A 21,461-nucleotide genomic window follows, 5' to 3' on the forward strand; every position below is an offset into this window, starting at 1 on the left:
GTCCCCATCTCACCGTGCTTGTTTCATTCTCTAGATCCCCTTTTTCTTTTTCTGGAGCATTTTAAGGGAAATCTCAGACATCATTGTATTCCTGAATACTTTATTTATTTATAATTTTATTTATGTATTTATTTTTCCCCCAAAGCCCCAGTAGATAGTTGTATGTCATAGCTGCACATCCTTCTAGTTGCTCTATGTGGGACGCCGCCTCAGCGTGGCTGGAGAAGCGGTGCGTTGGTCCGCCCCCGGGATCCCAACCTGGGCCGCCAGCAGCGGAGGGCACGCACTTAATTGCTAAGCCACAGGGCCGGCCCTCCTGAATACTTTAGAATGCTTCTTAATAAAAAAAAGACAGTTTCTGACATAAATCACGATATTACTGCTGATATAATTGACAACAATTCCCTAATATTAGCTGATACTTACTTAGTCCATAGTCAGAACTCCTGGATGGTCCACAAAAATCTTTCTACACTTGGTCTGTCGTGTCAGGACCCAACAAGGCCCACATGCTGTGTTCATGTTAGGCCTCTTAGGTTCTTTCTCACTAGGGTGACCATATAATTTGTGTCCACATCGGGGCACTTGTAAGAGTGAAATGCAAGGGGGCCATGTTAGTGACCACACAGGGATGGCAAACAAGGATCTGTGGCCAGGTCTGTGGAAGTCCCTTTGAAGTGAGATACCCTTACTTTCCCTCTCATGCCACTGACTCAAAGATCTGTGTTGTCCTTCGGGGTATCCCACTTCATGGGTTTAGATCTGCTGTCATAGTCCACTGGTGGTGTTTGCTTTGCTCCCCTCTGCCTGTATTTCTCAGACAGTGGCTCTGAAGCCTTGATCTGATTCAGGTTCAGTGATAGACCACAGCAGTCCTGGGGCTACTTTCTTCTCCATCCCATTGGGAGGCCCAGCTTACTTGGGGGTCCCCCTTTCTGTGATGCTGGGTGTGAGTGCTCCACGTCACCATTTCATCTGACGGCTGGTCCTACAGCACACGTAGCTCTTACCCGAGGTAGCATTAGTGTTATTTATCCTTGTTTTGTAGAAGAGGAAATAGAGGCCCAGGGAGGTTGGCCAACGTGCAAGGTCACATAGTAAGTAGGAGAGTCTGGACTTGAACTCAGGTCTGGGTGCTCCAAGGCGCAGTCTCTTAGGCCAGTGCTCCCTGGTGGTGGTGATTGTCACTCTAGGTGAGCCACTCTGATGGGCTGTATGAGGAGCTTGTTAACACCCACTTTGCTGGTAGTCTCCAACTTTGAACAGTAGAAATAGCCAGACTCGTCAAATCCAGGAGGGAGACCTAACACGGAGGGAAGAGAGGGGGCTCACTCAAGAGTTCTGCCCCTCAAAGATTCCCTCCCTGAGCCCACCTCTGCAAGACCTAGTTCATGTGGGTTTCCTAATAGAGGAAGGGCCCTTTGCACACCCCCAGGATGGCCCTGGGGCTGGGTGTAGTCAGTGCGCTCTCTGTCTAGGGCCTGGATGCTCCATGAGGGTGCTGGCAGACTCAGGAGCTTTCCGTGATGCTTGGGGGGTTGGGTAGCAGACCAACCTGCCTGGGCCAAGCCCAGCCCTCGATGGCTGTGACACTCTGTCACTTCCTATGAAATTCTGGCCTTGAAGTCAGACAGCCCAGGCATGGATCCTGTGTGTGTCTTGTACAGTTAGAGCTTCCGGTCCCGCTTGTAAGATAGAAACAAAAGTACCCTTTCCCCGTGGGATAGTTGTGGGCTCGGTGAGGTGATGCTTGTTGGCGCCCATCGACAGCGGCTCCAAGCATTGTTATGTGGTGCCCTTTGGCGGGGGCCTACCTCTCTTCCTTGTTGGAGGGACTGTGTGAAGACCCCACACCACTGTGTTTGGCCCGCACTCTATCCTATTCTGGCCATGGAGTAGGCACTCATTGGCACCTTTTGTCACAGATGCCAAGAAGAGGAGGAAGCGGAAGTTGAAAAAACCAGAACCCATTCTCTTGAGGCACCGGTCAACCTCCCTGTGTCTGCCACCAACCCTGGTGCCACCTCTGCCACTGCCACCACCTGCCACCACCATGGCCTCCGAGGTGGCTCCATCGCCTTCTGTCTGCACTATGCCCAGGGTTTTTGGTCCTTACAATCCGCTGCCCTGCAGGTTGGTCAGTGGGCACATCCCCCACTCTGTGCGGCCCTGGGAGGGACCGCCTCTGCCCTCTGCTCAGAACCACCCCAGCAGCTCTCCCACACCCACAACAGTGGCTCTCAGAACTTTGTTTTAAGCAGGAGAACGCTCTGCAGGGTTGAGTCTTGAGTGGAACTGCACCAGATAAAGCAGATAGGAGGGGGCTGCTCTGGTTGGAGAATTGGGGTGGGGTTGAAGGCACAGCTCCACCTGCTTGGCCTCAGCCGAGCAAGGTAGCCCCAAGCGTACCGGGCAGAATCCTGGGGCTCCCAACATACAGGTAGAGAACCATGCCCCCCATGTCTCCAGTCCCACACCCTTAGCCCCACACCCACCTCTCCCTGTGGATGTCATTCTCCATGCCACCTCTAAGTGCCTCCCTAATGCCCTTCCGAACCACCTGCCCCTCCTGACTCCTGCTTATTCTACACTCTCACTGCAGGCAGCGCCCCAGCCCCCAGGCTGGGTTAGGACCTCTTCGGTCAGCTCCCAGCTCCCATCCCGTCCCTTGTCCCCCTAACACCAACCTCAGGGTGGACACTGAGGATGAGCCTGACGTATTTGCTGATTGAATGAAAGTCACATAGTTCTCAGAGTTCTTGTGTAAGGTGTTTTTCTTCACGGTGAGGCCCCCAAACTTGTCCTGAGATTTCTTTTGTTTCTTGCAGATGGAGAAATTGGAAGTTTCAAAGTCTGAAGTGAAATTCAACTGCACTGGCCTATCATCAAACCCAAGGAGGTGGAAGGAATTTATTCTAGGCTTGAGGTAAATGAAACAGGAGCATTTAGGGGAGCCTGTTGTGTGCCAGACTCGGTTGCCATTTCTTTCCCACCTCTTAGTTAATCCTCACCACAGTCCTGAGTGGGGGTATTCTCATTTTACAGGGGAGGAGTCCAGGCTTGGAGGTCTGCTCTGTGTACAGGAGTCCCTGTCCCCTGTCATAGACGTGCACACTGAGGCTGAGGAGGGCCTACTCGGGAGGAGGCCAGAGCTGACCTCTGTCCCGCGCCTTGTCTTGCAGCCCCATGGTTGATCTGACCCCCTTGGATGTCAGCCCCGGAGGCTTCCATTTCCCGAACCCGGCGGCTGGAAACAGTGTGTACAAGCTCAATTGCCCTGGCTTCCCCCGGTAAGCATGCCTCTGAACCTCCCTGGGGGCAGACACCGTCCTGGCTTGGCCCCTGCCCTGCCTCTGAGTGGCATCATGGCAGTGTGCATGAGGGCCAGAAAAATGTTCAGTGTGATGGTCCCTTCCACTTCTAGGAAGGCCCCTAATGTAATCAGGGGTGCCGGAAAAGTCACTCCCCCTTCCCAGTGTTTGTAATGGCAAGAAATTGGAAACAGCTCAGAGGCCCACCAGAAAGGGAACAACTCCATCAACTGTGGGCAGCCTTAAGGTTTATATACATGCGTGTTTTGCAAAGCAGGGATTTATGGTGGTGTTAAGTATTTCCCACGTCATTGAGTGTTATTCCAAAGTATGATTTAGACTGGCTGCTTCATTGCATCAGATGACTTTTTTAAAAAATAGACTGTTTTTTAGAGGAGTTTTAGATCCACTGCAAAATTGAGCCGAAAGTACTGAGAGTTCGCATATGCCTCTTGCTCCTACACAGGCACACCCTCCCCGTTATCAACATCCCCCCCCAGAGTGGTATAACTGTTACAATCGATGAACCTACACTGACGCGTCATTATCACCCAGAGTCCATAGTCTACATTAGGTTCACTCCTGTTGTTGTACGTTCCGTGGGTTTGCACAAACGTATAATGACGTGTATCCACCGTTATAGTATCGTACAGAGTAGTTTCACTGCCCTAAAATCCTCTCTGCTCCACCTATGCATCCCTCCCTCCAGCCCTTGACAACGACTGACCTTTTTAGTGTCTCCATAGTTTTGCCTTTTCCAGAACGTCGTATAGTTGGAATCATACAGTATGTAGCCTTTTCGGATTGGCTTCTTTCACTTAGTAATATGCATTTACGGTTCCTCCATGTCTTTTCATAGCTTGATAGCTCATCTCTTCTAAGCACTGAATAATATTCCATTGTCTGGATGGACCACAGTTTATTTATCCATTCACCTACTGAAAGACATCTTGATTGCTTCCAGGTTTCGGCAATTATGAATAAAGCTGCTATAAACATCCGTATGCAGGGTTTTTTATGGACATAACTTTTCAACTCCTTTGGGTAAATACCAAGGAGCATGATTACTGGGTCACATGATAATATGTTTAGTTTTGTAAGAAACAGCCAAACTCTCTTCCAAAGTGACTCACCAGCCATGAATGAGAGTTCAGATGACTGCCTATGTAAAAAACTCACACAGTTCTGTAAAGTTGAGTTAATAGGAAGTTTACCCAAGAGGTAAAGTTTACCAAGAGGTAAACCCAAGTTTCCCAAAGAGTGAGGAAAACTTTAGAAATATTTTTGGCTCCCTTAGTAGTGAAAGATGTACACATTAAGGTTGCTAGGATGTATGTTATATACCTCTCAAAAAGCGCAAAGTAAAGAGAATCCTGTGCTATCAAGGCTTTAGAAAGAGACTCTCATTTTTGCTGTGAAAATATTGTAAATTGGCTTTGTCCTTTTTCAAATTCTTTTTTTTTTTTTTTTCCTGAGGAAGAGTTGCCCTGAGCTAACATCTGTGTCAATATTCCTGTATTTTGTATGTGGGTCGCCACCATAGCATGGCTGCTGATGAGAGGTGTAGGTCTGTGCCTGGAAACTGAACCCGGCCTGCTGAAGCGAAGCACACCGAACTTAACCACCACTCCATGGGGCCGGCCCCTAAAATTCTTTTATTGAGATAATTCACATAGCATACAATTCACCCATTTAAAGTGTCCACTTCAATGGCTTTTTGTATATTCACATTTGTGCAACTATCACTACAATTCAATTTTATTTATTTTGTTTTTTTATTTTTTATTTTATTTTATTATTATTTTTTGTGTGTGTGAGGAAGATCAGCCCTGAGCTAAAATCCGACGCCAATCCTCCTCTTTTTTTGCTGAGGAAGACTGGCCCTGAGCTAACATCCGTGCCCATCCTCCTCTACTTTATATGGGACCCCACCACAGCGTGGCTTGCCAAGCAGTACGTCAGTGTGCGCCCGGGATCCGAACCCGTGAACCCTGGGCCGCTGAAGCGGAGCGTGAGCACTTAACCACTTGTGCCACCAGGCCAGCCCCTACAATTCAATTTTAGAACAATTTCATCACCTCAAAAAAAAAGAGAGTGAAAAGACAACTCATGGAATGGAAGAAAATATTTGCAAATCAATTCAACAACAACAAAAACAACCCATTCCAAAAAATGGGCTAAGGACTTGAATAGACCTTTCTTCAGATAAGATATACAAATGGCCAATAAGCTCAGGAAAAGACGCTGAACATCATTAGCCATCAAGGAAATGCAAATCAAAACCACATGAGAGGGGCCGGCCCCGTGGCTTAGTGGTTAAGTGTGCGCGCTCCGCTGCTGGTGGCCTAGGTTCGGATCCCAGGCGCGCACCGACGCACCACTTCTCCGGCCATGCTGAGGCCGCGTCCCACATACAGCAACTAGAAGGATGTGCAACTGTGACATACAACTATCTACTGGGGCTTTGGGGGAAAAAAAAGGAGGAGGATTGGCAATAGATGTTAGCTCAGAGCCGGTCTTCCTCAGCAAAAAGAGGAGGATTAGCATGGATGTTATCTCAGGGCTGATCTTCCTCACAAAAAAAAAAGGAGGAAACAACCCACGTTTAGCCAAGATAAAATGTGATCCATCTGTACAATGGAATGTTATCCAGCCATGAAAAGGAATAAGTTCTTGGGCTGGCCTGGTGACATAGTGTTTAAGTTCGCATGCTCTGCCTCAGTGGCCCGGGGTTTGCAGGTATGGCTCTGGGTCTCGGACCTACGCACCGCTTATTAAGCCATGCTGTGGCTGCGTCCCACATATAAAGTAGAGGAAGGTGGGCCCGGATGTTAGCCCCGGGCCCATCTTCCTCAGCAAAGAGAGGAGGATTGGCAACAGATGTTAGCTCAGGGCTAATCTTCCTCACAAAAAAACAAAAGGAATAAGTTCTGACATGTGCTACAACATGGATGAACCTTAAAAACATCATGCTAGGTGAAATGAGCCAGACCCAAAAGGACAACTTATTGTATGATTCCGCTTACATGAAATACCTAGAATAGGGAGATTGATAGAGACAGAAGGCGGATTAGAGGTTCCCAGGGACTGAGGAAGGGCATGGGGAGTTGTTGCTTAATTGGTACAGTTTCTTTTTGGGATGATGAAAAAGTTCTGGAAATAGTGGTGATGGTCACACAACATTGTGAATGTACCTAATGCCACGAATTGGACACTTGGAAATGGTTAAAATGGTCAATTTGATGTTAGTTATACTTTACTACAATAATAAAAAAAAAGAAACCCCAGCACCCTTAGCTGTCACTCCCAGTCCTCCATCCCCTAGCCCTGGGCAACCAGTAACCTACTTTCTTTCTCTCTCTTTAGGTTTGCTTATTCTGGACATTTCATATAATTGAAACTATACAATAAGTTGGTCGTTTGTGACTGGCTTCTTTCACTTAGCATAATGTTTGCAAGTTTCATCCATGTTGTAGCTTATGTCAGTACTGAATTTCTTTTTTTTGTTGTTTATTTTTTAACACTATTTTTTTTTATTATTTTGAGGTCATAATAGTTTATAACATTGTGAAATTTCAGTTGTACATTATTATTTGTCAGTCACCATATATATGTGCCCCTGTACCCCTTTTGCCCACCCCCCAACCCCCTTCCTCTCTGGTAACCACTATTCTCTTCTCTTTATCTGTGTGTTTGTTTGTCTTCTACACGTAAGTGAAATCATACTGTATTTGTCTTTCTCTGTCTGGCTTATTTTGCTTAACATAATACCCTCAGGGTCCATCCATGTTGTTGCAAATGGGATGATTTTGTCTTTTTTTATGGCTGAGTAGTATTCTGTTGTGTATATATATACCACATCATCTTTATCCAATCATCTGTTGATGGGCACTTGGGTTGCTTCTACGTCTGAGCTATAGGGAATAATGCTGCAATGAACATAGGGGTTCATGAGCCTCTTTGAGAGAAGAAGGTGCTTTTTTTGTTTTTTTGTGAGGAGATCAGCCCTGTGCTAACATCTGCCTATTCTCCTCTTTTTTTGCTGCGGAAGACTGGCCCTGGGCTAACATCCGTGCCCATCTTCCTCCACTTTATATGGGACGCCGCCACAGCATGGCTTGACAAGCGGTGTGTTGGTCTGTGCTGGGGTTCCGAACCTGTGAACCCCGGGCCGCCGAAGTGGAGCGTGTGAACTTAACTGCTGCGCCACCGGGCCAGCCCCTTGATCTAATATTTTTAATCTTGGAAACTGGCCCCAAGGAGATGATTAAGGGAAAGAAAAAGCAATTTATATAAAAATGTTAATGGCAGCATCAATTAAAAAGAGCAAAGCTGGAAACAAAGGTGCATTCACATAATTATGGAATATTATGCAAACATTAAAATTATAAACATGATTAAACATGATTTTGTAGATTCATGAAGTACATCTAAGTGGAAGCAGTAGGCTATCAGATCAGAAGGAGCGGGGGCCGGCCCCGTGGCTTAGTGGTTAAGTGCGTGTGCTCCACTGCTGGTGGCCCAGGTTCAGGTCCCGGGCACGCACCAACGCACCGCTTCTTGGGCCATGCTGGGGCCGTGTCCCACATACAGCAGCTGGAAGGATGTGCAGCTATGACGTACAACTATCTACTGGGGCTTTGGGGGAAAAATAAATAAATAAAATTATAAAAAGAAGGAGGGGTAGGAAGGTGACTGATTGCAGGGTGACAGAGAAAGGGGTTGTCAGAAAGCACTTTTGTAATGTTGCTATAAAGCCAAATTTAAAAGTAAAGCATTACTGGGGCTGGCCCAGTGGCATAGTGGTTAAGTTTGCATGCTCTGCTTCGGTGGCCCAGGGTTTGCCGGTTCAGATCCTGGGCGCGCACCGATGCACTGCTCATCAAGCCATGCTGTGGTGGCGTTCCATATAAAGTAGAGGAAGATGGGCATGGATGTTAGCCCAGGGCCAGTCTTCCTCAGCAAAAAGAGGAGGATCGGCAACAGATGTTAGCTCAGGGCTAAGCTTCCTCAAAAAAAAACAAAGAAAGTAAAGCATTACTGAGCATCATCAGGCCTCACAGAACAGTGGAGCCACACAGCAGTGCTGGGTCATCATCAGGGCATTTCTGTGGAGATATCTTCTAGCTTTTTCCAGGCATAGTTTTATAAAGTTGTGATTCATTAGTGTCATTTTTTAAATCTTGCCTTTGTCACTTAACATTAAGGCCCTGGGGAATTGTACGCTTCTTGACAGTCTTGAACATCAGCTTCACTGGCTGTGTAACAAACATCCAGCGTGTGTGGTGCCATCACTTATTTAACTCCTCTGGGTGCTGCCATGAGCATGTTAGGTGCTTCTAGTTTTCTTTCTTTTCTTTTTCTTTTGGTGAGGAAGATTGGCCCTGCGCTAACATCTGTGCCCACCTTCCTCTATTTTGTACGTGGGATGCCGCCACAGCATGGCTTGATGAGTGGTGCGTAGGTCCGTGCCCAGAATCTGAACCCACGAACCCCAGGCTGCCAAAGCGGAGCAGGCAAACTTAACCACTACGCCGCCAGGCTGGCTCCTCTAGTTTTCTAGTATAAGTGGTATAATTAGTATAACTAACTAGTACAGTTAGTGCTGGGATTAAATCTTTATGTGCTAAGCTGTTTCTGAATTTCATTAATTTCTTGAAGTGGAATGATAGGGAAAGGGTATGGACAGTTTTCAAGAGGACTACCTTTTTTCAGATTCTAAAACCATATGTGTTTACTGTAAGCCATTTGATAACTACACAAACACACACCAAATCACTCTTATTCCTACCACCAGAAATAACCACTGTTAGCATATATCTGGCTTTAGATGTAGGTTTTTTCCCCTGGATACATGTATATACACATACAGTAGTTTGTTACATAATTGGAAGTGTCCTGTTAGGCAGTTTTGTAGCTAGCTCTGGAATGTGTTTCTTCCCATGTCTTTAAAAATACCTTTACATTCACCAATAATAATAGATACAAAGTATTCCATTCTGTAGATGGAACATCATTTACTCAATCATTCTTGCTTGTTCAAATATTTCACTAATGGGGACAATTTTTAGGCTCTCGTTACATATTACTTTCTGAGTGAGCTGTGCTCTCATGGTGCCATCACCAAAAATGGGTTATTTTAAAAAGTTTACAAAAGAAGAACATATTCCACAGAAAAAAGTTCACAATACAGAAACAAATACATAAAATACAAGTCCCTGATGCTAAGAGTTTCGTGTGTACCATTCCAAATGTTTTGTTTCTGCCTGTGCACTCACACACAAGTACACTGGTTCATTTTTTACCCACAGTAGGATCATATTGCATGTACTTCTCAGCAACTTGCTTTTTTCCATTACTGCACCATTGGGGCGTCTTTACTTGTTGGGAGATACACAGCTTCCTCATTCCTTAGATAGCTGCAGCACAGTCCACTGCATGGCTGTACCATGAGTCCTTTAGCCATTCCCTGATGGACGTTTAGATCGTTTACAGGTTTTCACAATCACAAACATTGCTGCAATGAAGAGCCTTGAGCCAACATCCATGGCACAGGTTTCTGGAAGTAGAAATGTACTGAGAGCCGTCCCACAGCCTGGGGTTTTGTCATGTGTACCTCTCATGGCCCTGTGTACTGGTGTCCCACCTCATTGACATGTCTTGGCTGTCTCCTGCACAGGACCTCGGCCTGTAGTGGCGTCCCCAATACCAAGGAGACGCCATCCCCTCCTGTGAAGGCCTCTGTCTTCAAGCCGCCTGTCCTGCTCAAGGTCCAGCCTGTGCCCAGACCCAAAGGTGACTTGGAGAATAACCCTGGCAGCACAGAGTCTGTGCCCCGAAAGAGAAGCCCATAACCTTTTCCCCATAGACTGTGGCCCAAGGAATGAATAAAGTTCCTGTGGAGGTGCCTTTGTCGTGCTGGGCTCCTAGGGGTTGTGCAATCCCATGGGCTCCCTCTAGTGGAAGAGACTGCCAAGGTAGTGCAAGCCTGAGGCCCTCTGGCCCGAGCCTTCATGGAGTAGGTGGCCAGGTCAGCGCCACTGTGAAGTCCCTTTGCTTGCACTCTAACCTGCGCTCTGAAAGAAATGCATGAGGAGAGAGTGCTGTCCTTCCCTTCAGTGACTCTGTGGCCCCTTTGGGCCTCACTTGACCCCACTGAGTTGCAAGTCTACCATTTTTTCCTACTCTTGGCCCATAAACACAAGCCTTATCTAGGCGCAGGTTTAGAAACAGTGATCTGTTCTCTCTCTGGAGGAAAATGAGCTGGTGTTTCAGTTTCCAACTTGGCACCTCCTTAAGGAATTTCAGAGATATGTGACTCTTGTTGCCACCTGACATGCTGACCTTAGAATCAAACCTGCAGGGGCCGGCCCCATGGCGCAGCGGTTAAGTGCTTGCTTGCGCTCCGCTGCGGCGGCACGGGGTTTGCAGGTTCGGATCCCGGGCACGCACCGATGCACCGCGTGTCAAGCCATGCTGTGGCGGTGTCCCATATAAAGTGGAGGAAGATGGGCACGGATGTTAGCCCAGGGCCGTTCTTCCTCAGCAAAAAGAGGAGGATTGGCATTGGATGTTAGCTCAGGGCTGCTCTTCCTCACCAAAAAAAAAAAAAAGAATCAAACCTGCATGTGAGATGTGAGTCCTCACAAAATGCTTGATGACAGCTAGACATTAGCAGATATTCGCTGAGTCCTTGTGTATGTCCTGCACCTTGCTTAGGACTGGAGATAGTAAACCAAGCAGTTGGGATCCCTGCCCTCAAGGAGTTTACATCTCATCCTCCTGTGTGTGTGTGTGTGTGTGTGTGTAACCAGTATATAAATTAATACAGGAGTACAAGTTGTGATAAGCCCTATGGGAGATAAGATGGAGATATATGGGGTGGGAGGGTGGGGAAAGGCTCTCTGATGAGGTGACATTTATGTTGAAACGTAGAAAATGAGGAGCCAGCCATGAGATGAGAAAGGGCAAGGACAACTGGCTTTGGGTAACTGGGTGAATAGTGGTACTGTTAGGAGAGTGGAGACTAGCAGTGGGGGGGGGGGATGGAGAATTCTGCTTTGACCAGACATGTTAAATTGGAGATCAGTGGGTATCCAAGAAGAGGTCAGGAGGCCGGAGTGCTGGCAGTTTAGTGTTGGGAGTCAAGGGATAGAAGTGGTATTTAAAGCCTGGGCAAGATCACCCAGCGCTCAAGTGTAGAAGGAGGTCCAGCGCTGAGGCTGATCTGGCGGAGGCAAGGGTCCATCAGGAGAGACCGAAGGGATCAGTGAGGGCTTTGGACCTTCAGGCTTGATGGCCACCTGCCCCTGGCTTCCCAGGAGAGGGCCCTGGAGGCGGTGGGGACCGCATGGGTGGAGAGAATGGGAGGTGAGTCGGTGGACAGCGAATATGGACGTCGCTTTGGAGGCTTCTGTCGTGGAGGGGAGCAGAGGTGGGCCGAGGCAGGTGGGACTTGAGGCTCTAGGCAGCCTTTTTAAAAGGCCTGAGAACCCAGGTCAAACCAGGGTGGGTTTGGGCGAGGATGGCACTGAGCCTGGGCTGGGCGGTAGGCGAGGCGGTCCAGAGAGGCTCCCCGAGAAGATGGGGGCTTCGAGGCGGAGACAGCTCAGCACCGACAGGACGCGAGCTCAACTAGAACTCAGCCCAGACGGCCAGAACCCCGCCCGCGCCCCCGCCCGGCATGCGCGTTTGGCGCCCGGGTCCACAGTTGCGGCCCGCTCACGCCCACTTCCGGGGCGGGTCCGCGGGACCCGGAAGTAGTTAGGGAACTCGGCGGCGACTCAGTGGTGTGTGTTGTCTGTCGTCGTTTCTCCGCGCTCGCAGGTCCTGCTGCCGCCGCCGCCATGGGGAAGCGGCAGCACCAGAAGGACAAGATGTAAGTTGAACCGGAGCCGGGAGCGAGGCCCGACCTGTCCCGCACTCCGCGCCGTTCCCCTCCGCTCTCTCAGAGCTGGTCCCGGAGCCCCTCCCCAGCGGGTAATCACCCCCCAGCCCCAGCCGCCGGGGTCTCCCGGGAGCCGGCTCTAATAGAGCGTGGATGCCCTCGCCTGAGCGCCGCCCTCCGCCCCTTCGGCTTCTCCGCTTTGCCCTGGGCCGCGCCCCACTCGGAGCGCTGCCCCTGAATGGGCCCCTCTCTCCGGCACCTCCAGTTTCCCGTGCGCTGGTTCACGCCTGTCAGCCTGCACATGTGCTACAGAATCTTCCCATGTAAAGCAAACCTACCTTGCCCCGTGTTCCTTTGATTTTCTTCACCACAAGACGTGGAAGACCTGGGTGCATTTGCTGTTTTCTGCTGTCTCTGAAACTACTCCAGTTAGGATTTCGCCCCCAACAGTGCTCTTGTCAGGATCCTAGTAACTTCCACTTGGCTAAATCTAGTGATCAATTCTCAGCCCTCCTCTTTTGGGCTTCTCAACGCCATATGACACAGTTGACCACCTCTCTCTTTCTGAAGTCCCTCTTTGGTATCCGGGACACCACATGTGCTTTGTTTTCAGTCTGCCTCAGTGGCCTGTCTTCTCAGTCTCTCTTGCTGGATCCTTCTCCCCCTCTCCCAGACCTCAGAGGTGGCAGTCCCCCAGGTTTCTTCTCCGTTTGCATTCTCCCTGGGTGATCTCTCCAGTCCTGCAGTAGTCAGCTCCTTACTAGACATCACCACTTGGGGGTCTGATAGACATCTCAAATTTAGTATGCCCCAAATGGAACTCTTGATTTTCAGTGCCTGAGCCTGCTTCTCCCCTATTTTCCCTCTCTCAGTGGTCACACCGCTCCTTAGTTTGCTCAGGTCAGGAGTTTGGGAGTTAGCTTTGGGCCTCAGGGAAGCCGCACCTCTCTCCTCCTCCTGTCCACCAGTAAGTCCTGCTGACTCTTCCAGGAATGGACCACTTCTCACCCGTCCACCAGTCCCCCCCTAGGTGGAGTCTACGCCAACTCCTTCTGGGACCTTTGCAGTCGCCTCCTGATTGGTTTTCTGCTGCCTCTGTTGTTTGTCCCTCTACACACAGCAGCCAGGGTGATGCTTTGAGGGCTTATGTTAGATCATGTCAGAGCCCTGCTCCAAACCCTCCTACTGCTTCCATCCCTCCTAAAGCAAATCCAGAGTCCCTCCACGGCCTGTGAGGCCCCTCGTGATCCCACCACACCCACCCATGTTTCTTTCTTCTGCTGTCACACACCCCTGTGACACTCTTCTTCAGTGACTTCCCCCTTCTATGGGAACAAACCCACTTTTCCTGTGTCAGGGCTCCTATATGGGATATGCCTGCTTGGTCCCTCTGCCTGGAAAGCTCTTCCCCCAGCTCCTTCTCATCAAGCCTTCTGTGGAATTCAGTTCATTTCCTTCAGAGCAAAGCAGGACTGTAGTTGGTTACTAGTGTGTGTATCCCTGTGTTCTGTTGTGTTTATCACTATGTGCCTGACACGTCATAGTTGTTTAATAAGTATTTGCTGAATGAGTGAAATGATTCAGTCATCAATTACTTACTTTCAGAGATTCTGTCCTCTTTATAGAGGGATTGGTAGTAAGATTCCCTCTCCCTTCTTCAGGTACATTACCTGTGCTGAGTACACTCACTTCTATGGTGGCAAGAAACCAGGTGAGGATGAAATCCTTCTGTTCCCCTTGGTGTGTGTGTGGGGTGTAATTAAGGAATGATATTTTCACTATATAAGCCTTCACACAATAAGCCTGTAAGAATTAACAACTAACAAGAATACGGAAACTATAGGAGACAAGACGTCTGAGGACACAGACACTTGACAAAAGAGGAAATCTACTAAACATATGAGAAAATGTTTAATCTTGGTGGTGATTTTTTTTTAACATAGGTTAACATAACAGTCTTTTCTCTGGGGCTGGCCCAGTGGCGCAAGCAGTTAAGTGCGCGCGCTCTGCTGCAGCGGCCCGGGGTTTGCCGGTTCAGATCCTGGGCGCGCACCATTGCACCGCTTGGAAAGCCATTCTGTGGCGGCGTCCCCTATAAAGTGGAGGAAGATGGGCACGGATGTTAGCCCAGGGCCAGTCTTCCTCAGCAAAAAAAGAGGAGGATTGGCAGATGTTAGCACAGGGCTGATCTCCTCACAAACAAAACAAAAAAACCCACAGTCTTTTCTCTATTAAGTTAATAAGGAGTAAAAAGAATAATACCCACAGCTATCAAGGCTGCAGTGAAAAGAGCACTATCCTGATTGCTGGTGGGAGTAAAACGGACACAGCATTTGTGGAAAGCAGAGTGAAGCCTCCCGGCGGGGGTGTTAGTTAGGGTTGTGGCAGAAACTCGATCGCAGTGGCCTAGGCAAGTGTGTACCTCCTCCTCTGAGTTCTTTCCTGAGGTGCCCGTGTGTTTAGCTTCCGTCTTTTGAAGAGTTTTAACCCACAGCCGTTGCTGCACTAGGTAATTTACTTCAACTTTTTCCGAAAATAATTGAATTGTTGGTAGGAACACATATATGAAATTTTTTATAGAATAAGTTTTCTGTCTTTTATTTTCATTTTAAACAGATATCCCACAAACAAATTTTCGTCGTTTACCTTTTGACCACTGCAGGTAAGAGTTTTGAGAGTTGAGTCTTTCCCTTGTAATTGTTCTCTGATACTCAATTATTTGACAGTGAATCTGGTCCTTGGAGATGCAGATGTGGGTTCTGTCTGCGTTCCCCCACCCGGATCTTCCCTGAACTGGCAGGAGGTGACCTAACAATGATAAGAGCTAATGATTATTTTCTGCTTATTCTGTGTCTGTGTTTACATGCACGTTCTTTTTAACCTCCTTCTCACCTTACAAGGTAGGTAGACTCTGTTGGTAAGCCTCTCTTACAGTTAAGAGAACCAGTGCTTGGAAGAGTGAAGTCCCTCACCTGGGTGTCACATCCAGGAAGTGGTGCCACTGACGCTTGAACCCAGTGGTCTGATGTTGGGCTCGTGCCTTTCACACTTCCCTCTTGGTTCAGACTCTGAGTAGTAACAGCAGCATCGGTAGTCATGATACTATGATCCCCTTCCCCCTTCCCTGGAGCGTAGGTCACTGGTGGAGCTGGGAGGGACCCAGCTGCAGAGCCACTCAAATGCTGCTTCCCGTCCTGGTTGGTATGCTTATGAACCAAAGGCGAGTCTGCTGGAGAAATGGGACTAGGACTAACGAACCCCAACACACTGCGGGTGGTGCGAGTGGGCAGGTCTGGTGTCCCCTTGGGCCTGAGGTTCCCCAAGCCTGAGCCATGGTCATCTCTGCCCTGGACACGTGCATGTCTGTATAGCATGTCCCCCGCCCCGCCCTCCCCTGCTGAGTTCTGATTCCAGAGGTCAGGGTGAGCCTTGAGAGCTGACAAAGCTCTGCTGGTGGTTCTGGCATCTTGGGAGAGGCAGGTCAGCCAGATCCCACAGGGCAGTAAGAAAGGGGCAAAGGGGCCTGTGCATGGTGCAGGAAGGCTGGGGGCTGCAGCCAGGTCCCCCAGCTGGCTCCCACACAGTGGTGAGGGACGGCTCTTCTGCTCATGGCTCTTGCTCAGGCAGGGTGAACATGAGGTCCAGGTGTCATTGGCTGGATCTCTCCTCACCCCAGCAGGTTTTGTCATCAGCCTCATGGAATGTGTCTTATTCAGAGTGGGTATGAAATGGTTTTATGCAAATACTTTCATCTTTGGTTCCCAGTTCCTCCAAGAGGTCTCTGATCTGTGTTTCACCCATTTTTTTTAACTACCTTGGGTTCTGGTGAAAATGTGCTTTGAGAACATGCCCTTCAAGTCCCACTGGGAGAAGATAAAGGTGCCTTTCCTGCTGTTTGGAGCTTGCTCTGTGTTGGTCCTGCTTTGGTCAGTCCCCAGCAGCAGCAGCATCCCCACTGGGTTAGAGTAGAAGGTTGGGCCAGGGAGGGAGGTGGTGAAGTTGCCCCATGAGGACATCCTGGGGCAGCATCCAGGGAGGTCACTCCAGTGCTTCTTGGCTGTCCAATTCCTGGGATCTGACCTGTGCCGACCAAACTCATGTACATGTACTCAGTGTACAAATAAGCCAGGTCAGCCAGGGCTCTTGATGGCTAGGGACGGAAACCTCATGCTAGAAAGAAGGGTATTGGTTCAAGGAAGTCCACCAGGTAGGTCTCCCTTCGTCTGTGGGCTCTGCTTTTCCTAAGCAAACCCTCCATGAGGGGGCAAATGGCTTGTGGCAGTCTGGGCCTCTGCAGGCCCCTCTACCCCTACATCCTGCCTGAGTGTATCAGAACTTACCCAGGGCTCCCAGGGCCTCAGCTCTTGCCTGAGTCCTGTGCCTGCCCTGTGGAAATGTGGGGGGAACTGTGTGCACACTCTGTGGTCAGGAGCAGGCAGCACACGCTCAGACCACAGTAGCCCCGCTAGAGCCTCTTGGGATGGGAGAGGGCGGTTCTCAGTAGAAAAGAGTGGCCTGCCTGCTATGTGAGGTTTCGGAGAGCAAATTCCAGTCCTCCCTCCCTGAGGCCACCTCCAGAGACCTGTTTTGAACTTGAATGTGATCACGTGTGTTACGTGACACAGCAGAGTATGTGGAGACAACCAGGCTGTTGTCGCCCCAAGGACCCCTCAGCGCTTCCTGGGATCCTTGCCTTGTACTTACTGGTTTCTGCTGGGAACTTCTGAGGGACAGGGACGTGGAGGTCACCTCTGTGTGGGCACCCAGCCCAGGCTGTGCAGAGGAGCACTAGAATTGTCGGAGGAATGATTGAAGGAGGAAGGAGCTAAGGGAGAAGGCACGGGAGTGTGTGGGGGTGGCCTGGTTAGCCCGCCGCATGAGTAGTGTGCCCAGCAGCTGACCAGGAGTGACTCTGTCCTTTCTCAGTCTCTCTCTGCAGCCCTTCGTCTACCCGGTGTGCACCCCCGAAGGCGTCGTCTTTGACTTGCTGTGAGTTTTCCCTTGACTTCTGAGCCAACAGACGGGGTGAGATTGTTGACACCCGCTTAGGAAGGGGATGTGGGCCTCCAGGAGGTGGCACGCCAGGTCATGCTGAGGCCACCAGGACCCCAGTCCCAGCAGCCTCGGGGGCCTTGGGTGGGCCTCTTGGGGACCTGGGAGGGACTGCCAGGGCCTTAGGGATGAGGCAGCAGTCCTGCTGTGACCCCTAGACAGACAGCTCTGCTGGCAGGCGCTGCTGCTTCCTAGCGGAATGGCGTTGACCCCCCCGCCCCAACCCCCGCCATGTGGCGGTCCTGGTGTTGTAAGTAGCACACGTGTACCTGGTGTGGAACGTTCATGAACTGAGTATCTGTCACTGTGTGAAAGCAGAGCCATAATTAAGGTGCATACTTCTCCAGTGCTGTATTTTGAAGCGTTATATGCAGTTTTATGTTCCAACATTATTAGCCAGCTTCTGTTATTTTCTCATACTTCAGACTCATTTTCGAAAATTTGGAAAATACTTCAAAAGTAAAAGGAAAAATTTACCATAATCACACTATCCAGGATAACCGCTGTCAATTTCTGTAGCCGCTCCTCATTTTCTGTAGGTTTATTTGTAGTAACATGGTTGAGATAATACTGTGAAGATAATTCTGGATCCATTTTTCACTCAGTTAATGATGAGAACTTTTTTCTCCGTGTCATTCGGAATTCTCTGGAAGTATAGTTTTTGAAACTGGCCCAATATCTCATTGTGTGGATGTCTCAACACTTAAATATATATAATTTTTGCTAGTTTGTGTTGTTTGTACATAACCACAATAAAAACCCTGAACATACTTTGAAACCCACATACCCAGAACTATTCCCCGCTTCCTTTGACAAGGCAAGGCGCTCCTCTCCTTGGCTTCTGCTAGCGGAGGTGACTTGGGATGAAGCCCATTCACAGGTCTCACCTGGAAGCAGCCCTCTGTGACCGTGGCCTTGTCCCCAGGCTGCACCTGACTGCGTCGCTGACTCTCTGTTCTCTTCCTTCAGGAACATCGTTCCTTGGCTTAAGAAGTATGGGACCGACCCCAGCAATGGAGAGGTAGGGGCTGCGCAGGACTTGAAGTGATGCTGGTGAGCGCTGTCCTCCCACCTGGCCTTTGGTTCTGTGGTTCTCGTGTACACACACGAGCACGGTAGAGAACCATTGGTGGAGCACAATGAGAAGGGACTGTGCTCCCCTCCACTCCCCACACCCATTCCTTTCTGGAAATGTTCCCTACGTGTGCACGTGTGTGTACAGGTGTATGTCTTCTTTCCGTGGGCCACAGATGCGGTCACATGTGTGAACTCCTCTGCACCTTTTGCACCCTGCAGTGTGTCTCAGAGATCTGAACGTGTCGGTGCATAAGGCCCTGCCTTGTTCTCTGTGGCCACACGCGCCGTCCTGTGGGGGTCACCGCAGTGGGTTGAAGGCACCTGCTGTTACCAACAGCAGTCAGGGGATACCCTTGTGCGTGTTTCTTGGGCACACGTACGCATGTCCTCCCAGGCCCGCTGGCTCATAGGGTGGCTGCATTTTCAGTTTGGGTAGCTACTGGTCAATTGCTCTTCAAAGAAGTTGCACCATTTTAAACTTAACAGAGCGCATGAAAGAAAACACGTGTTCCCCCCCTACCCTCGACAACACTGGATGTCATCTGTTTTTTTGATTTTAGCTACTAATGGTCAAAAATACTTTTTAATTTGTGTTTTTTTTATGAGTTAGGTTACGTAGCCTCTGATACGTCGTGCACACAGGTCCAGTGTCATGAATCCTGTGCTGCTCAGGAAGAGACTCTCAAGTCGAGTTCCAGCTTATTCTCCTTCTCTCCACCCCACTGCCGGCCTTTCTCATAAGCCCATGGCATCCCCGTGTTTCCACCACCCTCTCTGTCCTCTTGGTCCCTTTACTTCTCAGACATCTCTCTCCTTCCCTGGTGTTGCAGCTTGGGCCCATTTTTTCATTTATTCAATAGTATCCATTCATTCAGCGAGAAGGTGTTATGTTAGGCCGTGCTGTGTGTGGGGCCTGGAGCTGTGAGCAGAGCTGAGACAGAGATGCTTACCAAGAGGGAGGATGGTGGGCTTGGGGAATGTCTCTGGAGCAGTGCCATTTAAACTGAGACGTGGGGACAAGGGTAGGTGGTGGTAGATAGTCAGAGATCATATCAAGGGGTCTCGAAGGCCCTGGAGGGAGCTTAGGTTTGTTCTGGGTGGGTTAGAAGCCAGGCAGAGTTTTTTTTTTTTTTTTTCCTGAGGAACATCAGCCCTGAGCTAACATCCATGCTAATCCTCCTCTTTTTGCTGAGGAAGACCGGCCCTGAGCTAACATCTATTGCCAATCCTCCTCTTTTTTTTTCCCCCCAAAGCCCCAGTAGATAGTTGCATGTCATAGTTGCACATCCTTCTAGTTGCTGTATGTGGGACGCGGCCTCAGCATGGCCGGACAAGCGGTGTGTTGGTGCGCGCCCGGGGTCCAAACCCGGGCTGCCAGTAGGGGAGCGCGCGCACTTAACCTCTAAGCCACGGGGCCGGCCCAAGGCAGAGTTTTAAAGCAGGAGCGTGTCATGATCTGGCCTCTGTTTTAAAGGTTCATTCTGGCTGCTGTGTGGGGAGCAAACTGTAGGAGGGGAGGGTGGAAGCGGAGAAAGCAGCCAGGGGGCCGTGCACTTGTCTGGGCAAGAGGTGCTGGGTAGCCTTGGACCAGGGAGGAGGCGGAGGAGGTGTAGAGGCTGGACCCAAGATTGCTGCGGAGGGTGGAGCAGCGAGACTTGCTGAGATGGCGTGTCAGGGTTCTTGTCTCCCTGCAGCAGGGGAGAGCTAAGTGGTAACCTTCTAGTGCAGTCACGTCTAGGGGGACCGGGTCAGTGAGCACGTCCTGTGCCGGGGCAGGCAGGTGGAACCAGGCGATCCAGCCTGTGCACAGATTCCAGGTTAGTGGGGCTTTGACAGAAAGGCAGATCCCTCGGAATCAGAGCCACGGGCAGCTGGAGGGAGGTGGGTGTGCGGAGCAGAGCAGGGGCAGGCAGTTGGGCTGGAGGTGGGATGAGGAGGGGGAGCAGGGAGGGTGGGGACTTCTGCGGGACCTTGTAGGACAAGTCGACTGACTCCTCCAGGGTGTGCCAGGGAGGTGTGTGAGGCCAAGAGGTTAGTCTGAGGAAAGTATGGCCTGTTTGGGGAGCAGTGGTGTGCAGGATGAGGCAGCCGGTGGAGACTGGCCCCGCGGAGCTGGGAGCCGGGTCGGGCCAGGTGGTTAGAGCCCTGTCTGCTGGGATAAGGCCCCGACCTGATCGGAACACAGCTGGGTGAGGCCTGGTCAGCTCTGTGACAGAGACCCCGGAGGCCATGCGAGAGTGGAGGCCATTGTTGTCATTGTCATTGTCGTTGGGGAGGCCCAAGAGGACTTGGGTGCTGTGAGGCTTGAGGAGGAGGGAACAAGGGGGCAAGTGATGTGACCATTGTCCTGGGTGCCAGCGTAAAATGGGTGAAACGTCACTGGTTTGGTCTTTATTTACTTGAGGTCTTGTTTACTCTTTCCTGGAGGCCCGTCTGTGCTGTCTGGGCTCCTCTGGCCCTTGTGACATTCTGGGGAGGTAGAGGGTTCTGCGGTCCCTTGGCATCAGGAGGACGACTCACCAGCGTCTTTTGTCCTGGGCTGGCCTGGCGGTGTGTGTTCTGGGGCAGCTGCCGAGAGCCTGCAGGCTTTTCTCTTTCAGATGCTCGGGTTGGGGAGCTGGTGGCCTTGCCCTCCTAAGGAGAGCGCCGTCTTTCAGGTGTTTGCTGTATCCTTCCTCTTTTTTTGTCATTTGAAAATGTGACTGGCAGTGCTTTTCTGTGAGGTCTGCTGCTGGGAGCCGCTGTGGGCTTCCAAGGGCTTCCATGGAGTCTGTGCTGCCTGCCTGTGCCCCGTGTGGTTGGCTTGTTTTCAGAGGACATTGCCTTCCTTGGGTCCGTGTCTGCCTCAGTGGAGCAGCTGGGGTGTTGGGTGGGGCTCCTCTGCTGCTGAGCTCCGTCAGCAGCAGCACTGCTTTGCTCCGTCAGTGGTGGTCTTCAGGTGCCCTCTGCCCCTGAGCCCCTTGGTTTTCTTGTCCACATGCGTCCTCATAGCCTCTGTGTCTTTCCCAGTGGACATGGCCATTTGGTGGCATCTGGGACGCTTCTTGTTACTTTGAGCGTTTCCCCCCCAGGTGCTCTTCGGGGCTCTGAAATGTGTGGATTCCCTGGCCGGGCCCGAGGGGGCAGCTCGCTTG

At 50.3% G+C, this 21,461-nt stretch overlaps 1 protein-coding gene across 8 annotated transcripts in view; it reads left to right on the forward strand.

Moving 5' to 3' along the window:
* PPIL2 (peptidylprolyl isomerase like 2) overlaps positions 1 to 21,461 on the forward strand; it is a 38,038-nt gene that overhangs the window by 342 nt on the left and 16,235 nt on the right. For 2 of the 8 annotated variants that reach the window (XM_058532031.1, XM_058532028.1), the window contains exons 2-8: positions 1,926 to 2,137; positions 2,829 to 2,926; positions 3,183 to 3,290; positions 13,860 to 13,909; positions 14,815 to 14,860; positions 17,125 to 17,187; positions 18,220 to 18,271. In XM_058532031.1, coding sequence (XP_058388014.1) covers positions 2,054 to 2,137; positions 2,829 to 2,926; positions 3,183 to 3,290; positions 13,860 to 13,909; positions 14,815 to 14,860; positions 17,125 to 17,187; positions 18,220 to 18,271 — 501 coding nt within the window. In that variant the 5' untranslated portion in view covers positions 1,926 to 2,053. The other 6 variants (XM_058532027.1, XM_058532030.1, XM_058532029.1 and 3 more) reach the window with 6 other exon arrangements.

Source organism: Diceros bicornis, chromosome 35 (genome assembly GCF_020826845.1).
Source record: "Diceros bicornis minor isolate mBicDic1 chromosome 35, mDicBic1.mat.cur, whole genome shotgun sequence".
Taxonomy (NCBI): domain Eukaryota; kingdom Metazoa; phylum Chordata; class Mammalia; order Perissodactyla; family Rhinocerotidae; genus Diceros; species Diceros bicornis.